At 31.9% G+C, this 14,713-nt stretch overlaps 1 protein-coding gene across 1 annotated transcript; it reads right to left on the reverse strand.

Moving 5' to 3' along the window:
• Positions 1-7,898: 7,898 nt before the first annotated feature.
• On the reverse strand, positions 7,899-14,240 carry LOC145318165 (uncharacterized). Its single transcript, XM_080159510.1, has 5 exons — positions 14,179-14,240; positions 13,876-13,958; positions 13,171-13,275; positions 9,956-10,079; positions 7,899-8,986 (listed from the first exon to the last, which is right to left on the reverse strand). Exons 1-5 carry the CDS (start codon positions 14,230-14,232, stop codon positions 8,897-8,899), a joined length of 456 nt encoding a protein of 151 aa, XP_080015636.1. The 5' UTR covers positions 14,233-14,240; the 3' UTR covers positions 7,899-8,896.
• Positions 14,241-14,713: the final 473 nt, after the last annotated feature.

Consider the following 14,713-nt stretch of genomic DNA (forward strand, 5'->3'; position numbering starts at 1 on the left):
CAACTAGCATTAACAGGAAAGGCTAAAAGAATATCCGGAGAAAGCTCTATTCCTAAAAATAAGTTAACTAATGAACAACTAGCATTAACAGGAAAGGCTGAAGAACTTTCAGGAGAGGGTACTTTTCCTAGGAATATGTTAACTAATGAACAATTAAAATCACCAGAAAAGATTGAAGAGTTATCAGAAGAGAGTAAAGTTCCTGTGTACATGCTCAACAATGAACAGCTGCAAGCAGTACACTCACCAGCTAAAATCCTTATCATAGATGGTGACTATGGTACTGGTAAAACATATGTACTAAAGGAAAGAGCTAAAAAATGTGCAAGAGATAATAGTAAAAATCAATTATTTTACATTGATCTATCAGCACTTACATATTCAGATATGGAAAATTTTGAACAAGCTGAATCATCTGTTATGAACAATATAGCTGTAGTAGATTTTGACTCTTATCCTAATATCAAGGTTATTACTACTAAAGATTTAAGGATTATAAAATTCCCTAAACAAATTCATATAATCAATGCATTAAACAGTTTTTTACAAGATAATCACTGTGATCATGTATTCATTGATGAAATGATAATTGGAGAAATTGTTTTTCCTGACTCTATAGAGACAATTTGTGTTAACTTAAAAGTAGTAGATTATGGCTTTCTAGATTATAGAGATGATTTAAAAACTAAGAAAACAAAGTGGTTAGAAACTATGAAAGTGAATACTAATGCTGTACATGTTAATCTCACCAAAAATATGAGAAATAGCCAACAAATTATAAATCTAGCTAAAGCAATAAAAGAACATGGTTCTCTTGATACTAATGTCATGGGTAACCATAATTTTTATTACATAAATATTTATGGCATTGATCCTAAATTATTAGCTGTTGCTGCTTTAAACAAATATTTCATACACAAACCTAAAGAAAGTGTTGTCATATTATCATGGGAAATAAATTGTTCTGATTTAATTGAACTGTTGCACAAACACGTTTCCTCAACTACATCAGTTGTCAGAGATTTTAAAGAATACATGGAAAAACCTGAGGGATTATTGGTAACAAAGATAGAAGAATTCCAGGGTGCTCAAGCAAGAAATATTATCATATGTAATATTATGCCTTCCTTTACCACGAATCAAAACATGAGGAATATAATACTTAGAACAATGTCCCAAGCAATCATTATTTTAAAGAGAGATTTCAATAAACTAAATAGTTCTGGAGCAATTGAAGATAAAAATCTGCATGAATTTAATTATCCTGAAGGAAAAGCTCCATTGTGTCATCACTATCATAATAAATATAAAAATGATATTAGTGCCTTAACTATGGCAATATTAGAGAAGTACAAATTATTAGACCAGGATGAGAGTATATTGATTCTAACATACTCAAGAATTTCTAAAGATATTATCAGAGAGGCAAATACAAAGGAGTTTCTTAGTTTATCTGAATTTGAAAGAGACAAACAAGTTGAAGAGAAATTTTATTTAGAAATCCAAGAACTATATGAAGATATAAAGAGAAATTTTTCTAGTAATTATGCTGATATATCTTGGAGTTACTCTGACATAAACTACAAGTCAGCATTTAGAGGTTTCAATCTAATAAACAAGCCAAGACATATAAATTATATCAATATTGATCTTTTCCCAGAAAAACCAGATTACGATTATCATACAGATTATCAATATTTAAAAGAATTTAAGAATATAATTGTATTTGCTGATGAAAATATTGATCATAAGCATAAATTTGCAGCTTGGGGAAATGAGTATTCACTAAAATATTTAGATTTTAAGACAAGTATTAGAGTTGAGCGAAGTAAGGAGAGAAGAAATAAATATGATAAAAATTGTAGAGATTTAATAATGTTACTTCAACCAAAGTTTGCCATAGTTGTACATGATGGAAATTATGAAACATTCAGTCAAAATACACCTGAAGAAGCTCTATACCTAATTGAGGATGATGATCTACATGAACACATACCAGTAACAAACACTGACCAGTCAAATCAATAAAAAAAAACATAGTCAACGGTTTCATATTTACTCCTCCATTTTAAGGAAAATATTATTATGCCATATTTTTAACAATAATGTATAAATACATTTAATTTAGTATAATAAATAATGATTATTTTCAGTCTTTTTATTTATCTTTTTATGCATTTACTCTATAATTTGTCTTGTCTTTAAGGATTAGGTATAAATTCTTTAAAATACAGTAAGTTTTTTTTGTCTTAAGCTTACAATTTCATACTAAATCAATTGAATTTTTCTTTTTAAGAAAGCTTTATATAGCTCCTGGAATGGTTTTAGGATATTTTATATTTATATTTTAGCCTTTGGATGGTTTTAAGCCATTTTTTCTGCCCATTTTTACCTAGTTGAATACAGCCCCTAGATGCTAAAGTTGCAGCCACTAGTCCTGTAATGAAAATTAGAAATCTATATTGTCTGTAGCTAAAGATCTCTAGAAATGCTGTTTTAAATTTGTTATACTTTTCAGGGAATCTTTATAAATGTCTTGGGGTTGTTTTAGGCTATTTTCCTAACCTCCCCCGCCCTCTACTATAGGCTAGGGGCAAAGCAGCTAGTATAGTAATCAACAATAATAAGATAACAATATTTTTATGCAAATATTTGGATTTGTATTTTTAAAATCAAAGCTTTTCAATAATTAGGGTCCGTCTGCCCGTACGTTTGTCCGTAACATATAAGGATTGTCCTTTCTACAAATAATAAAAATCTTACTACTTTAAAAGATAGGATAGTGGTTGCACCCCATGCATCTAGTAGTTCTGTAAAGGGGAGGGAAAGCAGAAAAATAGCTTGTCACCATCCCAAAGAATAAATATAAAAACTTAATAAACCCTGAACCACTTCATTATGCAATCTATATTTTGCTGGATATTTTGTCTATGGTAGTCCATAAGTGTACAGCTTTACAGTACAGTGTTTCTATTTGTTAAAGCAACACGTATGATAAAAGAAAAAGATTCTTTTTAAAGTAAAATGCTTATATATCAATTGAAATCTATATTTTTTTATTTTTTACTGATCCACTTCATTATGCAAATCAAAATAAAATCAATGGGAAAACGTTTGTTTTGCACTTTTCTCCACTTTTCAAAATTGATTATGATAAAATAAAAATTTTTTAAGGGATTTATGCATTAATTATACTTAAAAACAGTTTAAGGTAGATTTTAATGATTTTTCTAACTAATAAATAATTTTAAAAAAGAAATTCTATTCCTATCCCTTTAGAGGACAGCTGCTGACCCCCAGTTTATGGATGAAGCTAAATACATGTTAAAAATAAAAATAACCCTCAAAAATATACAAAAATGTTTTTTTAAGTGTTAAAAAAAATCCATTTTAAAATCTTGATTTTGAGGACGATGGCCTTTAAGATGCTCTTACTGGTAGGGATGGTGAGCTAAATGTTATCAAAGTGTATGCCCATAATGAATACTTATATATTGAACTATGGTCCAATTTTTTAAGTCATAGCAGCCTCCAGCCAAGCAATATTAAAAAAGAAAAAAAATACAATTTTAATTACTAAAATTCATAAAGTAAATAATGTAGTTTTTTGATAATGGTTATGTTTCATGTCGTGAGGCTCTATTGGAGGCTGCTATGACTACAAAAAATGGTACATAGGTTAATAGACAAGTTGTTGTAATGGTCATGTACTTAGATAACATTTGGCTCACCATCACCACCAGTAAGAACATCTTTAAGGCAATCATCCTCAAAATAAAGATTTTAAAATGGATTTTTTTAACACATCAAAAAACATTTTTGTGTACATTTGAGGGTTATTTTTATCTTTAACATGTATTTAGCTTCATCCATAAGACTGGGGGTCAGCAGCTGTCCTCTAAAGTGATAGGGATTGAATTTCATATCTAAAATTATCTATTAGTTAGAAAAATCATTAAAATCTACCTTAAACTGTTTTTCATTATAATTAATGCATAAAACCCTTTAAAAATTGTTATTTTATCAGTATCAATTTTGAAAAGTGGAGAAAAGTGCAAAACAAACGTTTTCCCATTGATTTTATTTTGATTTGCATAATGAAGTGGATCAGTAAAAAATAAAAAAATATAGATTTCAATTGATATATAAGCATTTTACTTTAAAAAGAATCTTTTTCTTTTATCATACGTGTTGCTTTAACAAATAGAAACAATGTACTGTAAAACTGTATACTTATGGACTACCATAGACAAAATATCCAGGAAAATATAGATTGCATAATGAAGTGGTTCGGGGTTTAGATTAAGATCAAACGTGGGTCTATGTTAACCTTCTAAAACATGAGAGATGACTCAATGAGTGTTTATCATTTTAAGGTTTTACAAATTTTATTTTATTTATTTATCAAAGTGCCTGTTAAGTAGATCTTAGAGTTTATTATCTCATCAATAATGAATTATGACTGAGGTAGATGTCCATGACACCCTATATATATAACATCAGGTCTTACAACCAAGGATAGCTAGATAAGGGGCATTCTTATCTCTCCTTTTCTGTCCAAACACCTGACCGGTATTAGGTTATGTAACACCCAACAAACAAACAACTCTTTGATTTAATGACCTTTGTCTGGAAGTCCTAAATGTGAATAGTAATGAGTTATGCCTGTTTTGGACAAAGGCATTTCCCCTAATATGTCCATGAATGTCACACATCTAAAATAACAAGTATAGGAACATTTTAAAAAGCGAAGCTTTTCTATAATTAGGGTCAGTCTGTATATCCGTCACAGACGGATAGCTTTTTTTAATTAGGCATGTTATAATTGTCCTATTGATTTCAAACTTTGCATGGTGATTCCTTTAGTACTTAGGAACCATTTAGAACTTTAGTTAGGAACTTTATAATCATTACCAGAATGACTGTAAGTCCATTTTAAAAATGTTGATTTTTTTACTTCTTTAACAACTAATTTATATGTGATTTAATCATCTGATTGATCTAATTTTTGTTAAATTGATTCCTGGGAAAACAAAGTACAATGTTATAAGCAAAGCAACTCTATAATCAAGTCCTAAAATTGTAAGTATGTCCATAAACATTATCCTATATCAAGCAGTTTTTCAAAAAAAATTACTTACAACTTTGCTTCCTTTCTATACATCTATTTTCTGATTATTCAGTTCTGACACTATACAAGTGTTAATGTCCGTTTGTCCTACTTTTTCAGTGCTTCGCTTTTATGGATGTTGTCATCCTTGTTTTGACATCTTTAGTTATGTTTAATTTTGATATTTAAAAATTCCTAAATCGGACCAAAAAACACAAAAGAAATGGAGAAAAATATGAAAAATATTATAATAGCCGAAAACCTGCTAAAAAAGCAGTCCAACCGCAATAGAATTTTTGTAGTTGCTAATGCTCCTAAATGATAGAAATGAGTTTCAGCATGCTAACTTTTATAGGTGCCAAGAAAATCAGGTTTCTTCCAAAAACTTTCAGAGGGACATGTCAAATTATAAAGTGGCTTCGCAACAAAAAGTTTGTATGAGATCCACAATGTTGCTAGCTGCTAAACTGATATGCTTGTCCTATACATTGAAGCTTCTAATAGGTCCAGGGAAGGTTGATCCTTTTTCAAATTTTTTATATGGTCTCATTTTTCTATTGACCTCTTAAATGAGTAATTAGATAAATATTTTAAAAATAAAATAAAATACAAACAAAAAATAATTTGATAACATTAAACGTAAAGATTGTTTGTCTGCTATACAAATCATTTTAATGTTTGTTTTTATAAGGAAACATAAAGAAATTCTTTTTCAGGGAAATTAGATATTCATTTTGATACACAGTGGGTTTTTAAAATAAAATTATTGGCTAATTTATGCCACATACCAATGGCAGATTTTAATCATCAATATCTCATTTTTCATTGACATGGAGAGTTTTATATTTCATGGTTTTCAAGAAATTATGCCTTAAAGGAAGCCTGCAAGGAATACCTCGCTTTAACTGCTGAAAGACTGCCACAAGTAGACCCAATACCCAAAATTTGAAGCCTTCAGCTTCTATAACAAAAAAGTTCTAGGCATTTTAAACTGACATTTTATGTACAATGAAAATTTTGAATGAATTTGAATGCTAATGTTAGAAATTTTGAAATTAAACTACGGGCCTAGAAACAAAACTATAAGCTTATTTTTGTCATAAATTTAGATTGCCAGTAACTAATTATATATTTACAATAAAAATACTCACTTTTATAGTCAAAATCATAAAAAAAAATTAAGTTTAACTTGCGTTCTACAGAGTGTACTGTAACCAATCAGAAGGCTGAATCAGCTTAGCAACCAATCACAACTGAGCTTGCAGAAGTTTCCCCCTTTGTTTCCGCTATGATTTTTGTTTAAAATGCAATTTAAATTGAATTTTTTTCATAGATTTTGACTATAAAATGTGGTGTTTTTATTGTAAAAATGTATTCAGTTACAGGCAATCTAAATTTCTGACAAAGATAAGGTTATAATTTTTTGTCTAGGAGACGTAATTTAATATTGTTTTTTCTTTTATGAGCATCGGAAATCTTTCAAAATTTCCATTGTATATAAAATGCTTTTTTGAAATGCCTAGAACTTTTTTGTTATTAAAGCTGAAGGCTTTAAATTTGGGTTATTGGGTCTACTTGTGGCAGTCTTTCAGCAGTTTAAGCGTGGTATTTCTTGCAGGCGTCCTTTAAACACTAGTTGTTTCCTTGTTGTTACCTTATTTTTGAATTAATGGGTTATCAAAAATGTTAGGAACTAAATATGATTGTGCTCTATAAACAGAGAGGTTTCATTAACTTTTATTTTTTTTCTCTCCAAATTTATTGAAGACATAACCCTATACTTAAGTACATCTCTCAACCATTTGCCTTAAAACAAGGATGACAACATCCATAAAAGCAAAGCTATGAAATGAAATGACAAACGAACATTAACACTTGTGAATGTCAGAACTGAATAAACTTAATATTAATGCATATGTTTATACAAAATAGTAAGTAAATTAATACATGTTACTGTTTAAGGACATACTCACGTTTTTAGGACTTGATTATTTAAGGACTTGATCCTCTTATAGTACTATACCTTGTTGTACCAGGAATCAGTATTAAAAAAATCAGATGAATAGGATAATTTTAACATTAAAAAATTATCCTATTCTAAAATTTTAAATTCAAGGAAAAAAAACCAGCTTGTTTTAAATGGACGTACAAACATTCTGGTAGTGATTATAGAGTGGCTATGCTTTCTAAATCGTACCTAACTACTACAGCAATAAACATGCAAAGGACATTGAGATCTAAAGGACAAGTCTAACCCATTTAATTAACGAAAAGAGCTAACTGTAACGGAAGGACATAAGGACGGACCAACCCTAATTATAGAAAGCTTTGCTTAAAAAAACATTTAAAGTTAAACAATTGCATAATGTACTGACTAATGGATGAGATAAGTATAGGTTTATAGGTCTGAGAATTCACAAGAATTTCATATTTCTATCCTAAATAGCAGTTGAGAAAATCATTTCATCAAAAATTATTTATTTTTCTTATAACAATTCATAATATTCTATATCTAACATTACTTTTTCATAAACTATTTTTACATTATTTTATAATAACTTTATCAAATATTACAATATATTTGATATAGGACTTCTATATGTACAATTATAATAGAATTTTTACAGCTTTTTAATATAAATATATTAATTTCAACTAATTTTGATTTTCTTTACATAAATCTGAATTATAACTATATACAATATTATAAAGTTTTTTTTTATATACAAATTTATTAATGTATAACTTTTTATTTAGAAATACAAAGCTCACTGGGCAGACAAAAATTAGGAAGAAATTATGTAAATTCTTTCTAGTATATCATTGTAATATTTTAAGTTAATTATCTAAATTTCTGCCTCTCCTGCATAAATATCTACTTAATTTTGATATAATTTTTTATTCCTTCTAAGAGGTAAACAAATTTATAATTAAACATTTGTTTTTAAAATACTAAAATTCTTAACTTTCTACAAAGGTTTTCAATAAGTTAAATTAGACAAAAAACTCTTTGTCTTTTTTTATTTCATATAAAATTTTATTTGAATGATTCTTTTGTTTCTGTTAAGGTAAAAATTATTCAGAGCCAAAAAGGTTTTAAAACAAAGATTTATAATGATTGTGTATTAAGGTATTCAATAAATTTCATGACTTTTACATATATATAAATCTTTATTACTCTGTTATACAGGCAGTGTTTATTTCTCTAGAAAGAAATATTTTCTTGTTTATTGATAAATCTTAAATGTTCTATACTTTTAGTTCCAGAATTATTCCAGGAGAACATCTAGAATGTTCTAGAAAGCTGGTAGAGGAGTTTCATCTTTAGGTCTGAATGAGAAGAAGACCGTGTATTTCTTGTTCTAGGATTAATCTAGAAGAACTTCAAGAAAGTTCTAGAAAGCTGGAAGAGTAGGTTTATTAAGGTCTGGATGAGAAGGAGCCCTTGCACTTCCTGATCCATATTGTTCTAGAAGAACATCTGATGTTCTAGAAAGCTGGAAAGGGAGTTTCATCTTTAGGTTTGAATGAAAAGGATCTCATGTACTTCTTGTTCTAGGATTATTCTAGAAGAATATCTGGAATGTTCTGGAAAGCTGGTAGGGGAGTTTCCTCTTTAGGTCTGAATGAGAAGAAGACCATGTATTTCTTGTTCTAGGATTAATCTAGAAGAACTTCTAGAAAGTTTTAGAAAGCTGGAAGAGAGGTTTCATCTTAAGGTCTGGATGAAAATGAAACTATGTACTCTTTGTTCTAGAATTATTCTAGAAGAACATCTAGAATGTTCTAGAATGCTGGAAGGGGAGTTTCATCTTTAGGTCTAAATGAAAAGGAGACCATGTACTTCTTGTTTCTATCTAATGAACTGGTAGGCACCTGAAATGAAAAAAAATATAACAATATCATAAAAGCTGAAAACAGCCAGTTGGACAATCAAACATTAAAACTTATATAACAGCAGGGATTAGGTATAAGAAAATGCTTGATAGATTGATGTAAATACCCAATGATGATACACAAAATTAACCCTTCTGTAGATCACAATTAGATGTTGAAATTTTTGGACACCCAACTTACTGAACCAACCAAAATACAATAAAAGTCCCCACGGTTGTTAATCTAACAAATAAGAAAACATGATAATAAAACTTTGGGGACTAGTGTAATAAATATGTCCCCTTAGTAATAATAGAGTTTTAATACTTGAAAAAAAACATAATTTTATTTACAATTTAGAAAAAATAAATTATGTCTCAAAAGATGGTGTTTAATTAACTGAATAATCACTGAAAGAGAGGGGGCTATTTATTACACTAGTCCCCAAGTTAAATACTAACCTTCCCTTTTTGTTTGCTTAAAAAATTTGGGGACCTTTATTGAATTTTGATTGGTTGGTTTCATAAATTGAGTGTCCAAACATTTCTGACCACTATTTTTATCTGTGAAGGGTAATAAGCGTTGTATTAATTGAAATTAAATACATTTTAATGGCTTTGTTTTGTTAAACTTCTAGAACATAATTATGGATGACGACTTTATATTTCCTCAAAATTGCACTATCATGCCCTAGAAATAATGATAGGAAGTCAGGGTTATATTATATATAGAACAATTTTAACAGCTTCTCTGAAAAACTATTAATATCGGGTGGATTATGACCAGTTAAAAATATCCTACTGAAAAATAATGTAAAGTATGGAATTTTAGACAATATTTCACGAATATCAACACAAAATCCGTAAAATTAATACCAGCCTCATAAAGGCCAACAAAACTCTTTTTAATACTATAATTTTTAATTTTTTTATCCGCGAAAAGCTGTCTATGATACTATGAAAACTATACCTGTATCCTCTGTGTCTGGCTGCCATTCTTGATCCGCAGTGTGAAGGGCAGGCCGCCGCTGACCTCTGATCCCGGCGGACGGTACTTAGACGCAGCTGCAGCTGGTGCCATCTTACGACGTCTCCTGTGTATTAAAAACATATTTTAAATGGAACTAGCATTTAGGGGCTCTGTTAAAAGAGGCACGAAGGGCATAAAAAAATAACTTAAAACCATCCAAAGATCTAAAAACAAAATAGCATTAAACCATCACTGGACATATGTGAAGCTTATATAAAATAGTTGAGTAGAACTTAAGCTTAAAACATAAAATAGGGTCGGTTGCAAGGAAGACCAGTATATGCATGTGCAGCATGGTGACATCTATACAACACACACACACACATACTGGTAAGGATATACTTACATATAAGGCCGGTTGCAAGGAAGACCAGTGTATGCATGCGCGGCATGGTGACATCTTTACACACACACACACTGGTAAGGATATACTTACAGATAAGGCCGGTTGCAAGGAAGACCAGTGTATGCATGCGCGGCATGGTGACATCTTTACACACACACACTGGTAAGGATATACTTACAGATAAGGCCGGTTGCAAGGAAGACCAGTTTATGCATGTGCGGCATCACTGGTGTCCTGGATAGAAAACAGTTTTTTTTTGAGTTACGTATGACAAGACCTATATTTCTATGACCGGGCTTGTATGACGGTTCAGCACATAACTTCCATTAAATCACAGCTGATCATTTTTGTGGATTTTTTTGAAAATTACTTTTTTACCCAGATTTTCATAGTTTTTCCCCAAAAACTCACAATGTTCTCATATTTACAGCTTAGTTAATCTAAATTTATTCAAAGAAAAGTATAATAGATGATAGCTGCACCAAAGATTATGTTATTATCAATAACAAGATCTTTCAGAATCAATTAACTAATCTAAGATTTGCAGTCTAGAAGTTGGGTAAAAGTTATTTGAAGTTGTTATTTGAATTAATGTCTAAACAGTTAAATATGACAAGTTATCTTGCTCAATATTGGTTCCTTGCTGACTTGATGTCTAAATAGTTCCTGTGTTATTGTTTGTTCCTGCTCATCATCATTGGAAACAGTCAGTTCAGTATTGTGGCTGCTTTTAAAGGTTTTGATGGGTTATGGTTGCAGTTGAAATGATGGTGGTTGTGTGAAATTCTTGCCAGTGTCAGACACAAACTGCACCAGATTCTTGTTTACTCTGGACTTTAAGGTATTCAGGTAAACATTGTAACCTGAAAGTATTAGGACAGGGTGGTTTTAGCTGTTCTGGGTAATGAGTTTGGATCTACTGCAGTTCATGGTAGAATATTACTGATAACGAATGCTTTCTGGTTCATGACATGACAGTAGATGGATGTTCTCAGAGCAGTTTTTACAGCAAACAGTAGGCTGTCCCAGCTGGCATTACTAAATATGGAACTGCAGTAGAATATCAGGAACTGGCAAATTGCTTTTTATGTATTTACTATGACTTACTTTTCTTTCCCTCTGGTGGAGAGAGCTTAAAGCATTTTTTTTGGGGGGGTTTAGTTTGTTTCTAGGCTCCTTAACAAGATGGTTAATATAGAAAAGATTGTCACATGTAACACCTAAGAACTTAGGATGTCTGACTTATGGTATTGTTTCAACTATGACTACGTGCCTGCTTCATTCGAAAAGGTGGTAAAGACTATTGTAGATGATTTGGCTGGAGAAATGAAAAGGTTCTGACTTTTTAACCAATCATTAAGAACTGCTAAGTAGGCTTTTATGTCCTTGACATAAGGATAAATAAGGGGACCTATGCTGTTGGAGTTGTCAGCAGAGGAAACTAGATGTAATTAGAGTGAGTGTTGGCATTTATGAAATTTACAGTTTGAATAGTATATGGTATAGGACCCCTCCTTGTAGGTCAGCCTGTTTGGCAGATTTGTATGCATATTTAGATCCTCTGATAACAATAAATTGTTGTCTACCTCTAAAGTATTCACATAAAAACGTTACATGTACTCATTCAAGTCTATTGCATTAATATTATGCAGTAGAACCTCATTGTTTACAGTGTCAAAAGCCTTTGAAAGATAAATGGCAACTGGCACTGTCCTGATAACTGGTTTCTTATTGTTTAGGCTGTTGTTGATTAAGGTTTTAATACTCTGTAAGGCAGTGGTAGTGAACTTGCCTGTGTGAAAGCATAATGTTGGTCTGCAAGTTTAACAGCATCATTCAGGTAAGGACGAATCATGCAGGCAGGAAAAAGAAGTGAGACAGGGCAGTAGCTGGAACCCTAATTGTCAAGTTTCCCTGGTTTCAGTAATGAAATAAGTTTACCAGTCCTCCATATGCTTGGTGTCTAGAAGTTATTTACTTGTCAATACTACAATGAAAACATTGTACAAAATCATTGCTGATTCTGATTTGTTTAAACTTTTATGGTGGAACCTCAGAGGATACTTTTATCACATCCAGGATCTATGTTTTACCTACAAATCTTAAAATAGTCAATTGAGGTTATAGATCTTGTTATAGCTATCATCTATTATACTTTTTTGCATGAATTTAGAATAACTAAGCTGGAAATGTGAGAATATTGTGATTGTATTTTGGGAAAAACTATGAAAATATGGGTAAAAAAGTAATTTTCAAAAAAATCCACAAAAATGATCAGCTGTGATTTAATGAAAGTGATGTGCTGAACCATCATACACGCCCGGTCATAGAAATATAGGTCTTGTCATACGTAACTCAAAAAAAACCTGTTTTCTATCCAGGACACCAGTGGCATGGTGACATCTATATACACACACACACACAGAGGTAAGGGTATACTTACAGATAGGGCCGGTTGCAAGGAAGACCAGTATATGCATGCGCGACATTATGACATCTATACACACACACAGGTAAGGATATACTTACAGATAGGGCCGGTTGCAAGGAAGACCAGTATATGCATGCGCGGCATGGTGACATCTACACACACACACACACACACAGGTAAGGATGTACTTACAGATAAGGCCGGTTGCAAGGAATACCAGTATATGCATGTGCGGCATGGTGACATACACATATACACACCCACACACTTAATGATATACTTACAGATAGGGCCGGTTGCAAGGAAGACCAGTATATGCATGCGCGGCATGGTGACATCTATACACACACACACACACACAGGTAAGGATATACTTACAGATAGGGCCGGTTGCAAGGAAGACCAGTATATGCATGCGCCGCGTGGTGACATCTGTGGGATGAATTTGTACATCTGCTAGCGTCACCTGGTGTACGACTCTCCCTGAAAATAATACGAATGAGTACAATTTTTCGTAGCACAGTCATAAAAACCTGTTCATACACATTTTAAAACTTTAACAAGGCTTTTTAATCCTTAACAATTTGATTTCTTGTTTTTAGGAGAAACTTAAAATAATAAAACCTTTCACTACAAAGCAGCCTATAAATATGATGTCATACAAAACAAATGACCAATGACAGGTCAGTATGCATTTTACCAATGGTCATTTACAATGTATACTGGCTTATAATTAGTCATTTTTATTGTATGACATCACTTTTTACTAGGCACTATAAGCTCCTTCTTTCACTACTCTTTGTGTGTGCCATGTGCCTCCCCTTCCCCCTGTTGGAGGCAGAGTGGTGCATCCTCCCTCCCCCAAGGGGGTGTAGAAATATAAATTGTTATTACCTTCCAATACTCCTTGTATCTACCATGCTACTACATGTTCCTCCCCCTGCAAGTGACAGGGGGTTGAAACTTTCCTCCCCCAGGGGGGTGTTGGAATAAAATTTTTTATACTACTACATATTCCTCCCCATCCTCCAGTCAGTGGCAGAAAAGGTATTTCCCTCTCAAAGGGGGTATAAATATGATTACCTTCCACTACTCCTTGTGTCTGCCATACTGCTACAGGTTCCTCCACCTGCAGGAGGCAGAGGGGTGCAGGAAATTCCCTTGTCCTAAAATTATAAATAAATCATACTTTGTAGAGAAGGAAAGATACAAAGATAGATCGATATTAACACAGATAGATAGATAGACAGTCAGGCTGAGAGATAACTATACCTGGAGGACTCCAGCTAATTTCTGGAGCTCTATAATACTCCGGGCAGTTGTCATCTTTGTTCCAGAGATTGATAGATATTTAGACAGATAGATAGATAGATGGATAAACTATACCTGGAGGACTCCAGCTAATTTCTGGAGCTCTATAATCCTTCTGGCAGTTGTCATCTTAGTTCCAGAGATAGATAGATATTTAAACATGTTGAATTACAGACAGATAGAAAGAAAGATTGAGAGAACACTATACCTGGAGAACTTCAGCTAATTTCTGGAGCTCTATAATCTTTTCTGGCAGTTGTCATCTTGGTTCCAGAGATAGATAGATATTTAGACAGGTAGATTGATAGACAGATTGAGAGGTAACTATACCTGGAGAACTCCAGCTAACTTCTGGAGCTCTATAATCCTTCGGGCAGTTGTCATCTCTATTCCTGAGATAGATAGATATTTAGACAGATAGAATGATAGATAGATAGACACACAGATTGAGAGATAAGTATACCTGGAGGACTCCAGCTAACTTCTGGAGCTCTATAATCCTTCGGGCTGTTGTCATCTTGGTTCCAGAGATATACTTGGATTGGGCAGACTAAGATTGCAGTTTATGTTTGTTAAACTTTTTTTTAATGAGCATATTGTAAGAATGGAT

Source organism: Acartia tonsa, chromosome 4 (genome assembly GCF_053477335.1).
Source record: "Acartia tonsa isolate MP-2025a chromosome 4, ASM5347733v1, whole genome shotgun sequence".
Taxonomy (NCBI): Eukaryota; Metazoa; Arthropoda; class Copepoda; order Calanoida; family Acartiidae; genus Acartia; species Acartia tonsa.

Excerpts from the sequence above, each read along its gene's own strand:
- LOC145318165 (XM_080159510.1), bottom strand. The coding sequence starts at position 14,232 with ATGACAACTGCCAGAAGGATTATAGAGCTCCAGAAATTAGCTGGAGTC. Across the intron at positions 13,276-13,875 it reads GACACAAGGAGTAGTGGAAG|GGAGAGTCGTACACCAGGTG; the intron begins GTAATCATATTT and ends TATTATTTTCAG. Across the intron at positions 8,987-9,955 it reads GCCAGACACAGAGGATACAG|GTGCCTACCAGTTCATTAGA; the intron begins GTATAGTTTTCA and ends TTTTCATTTCAG.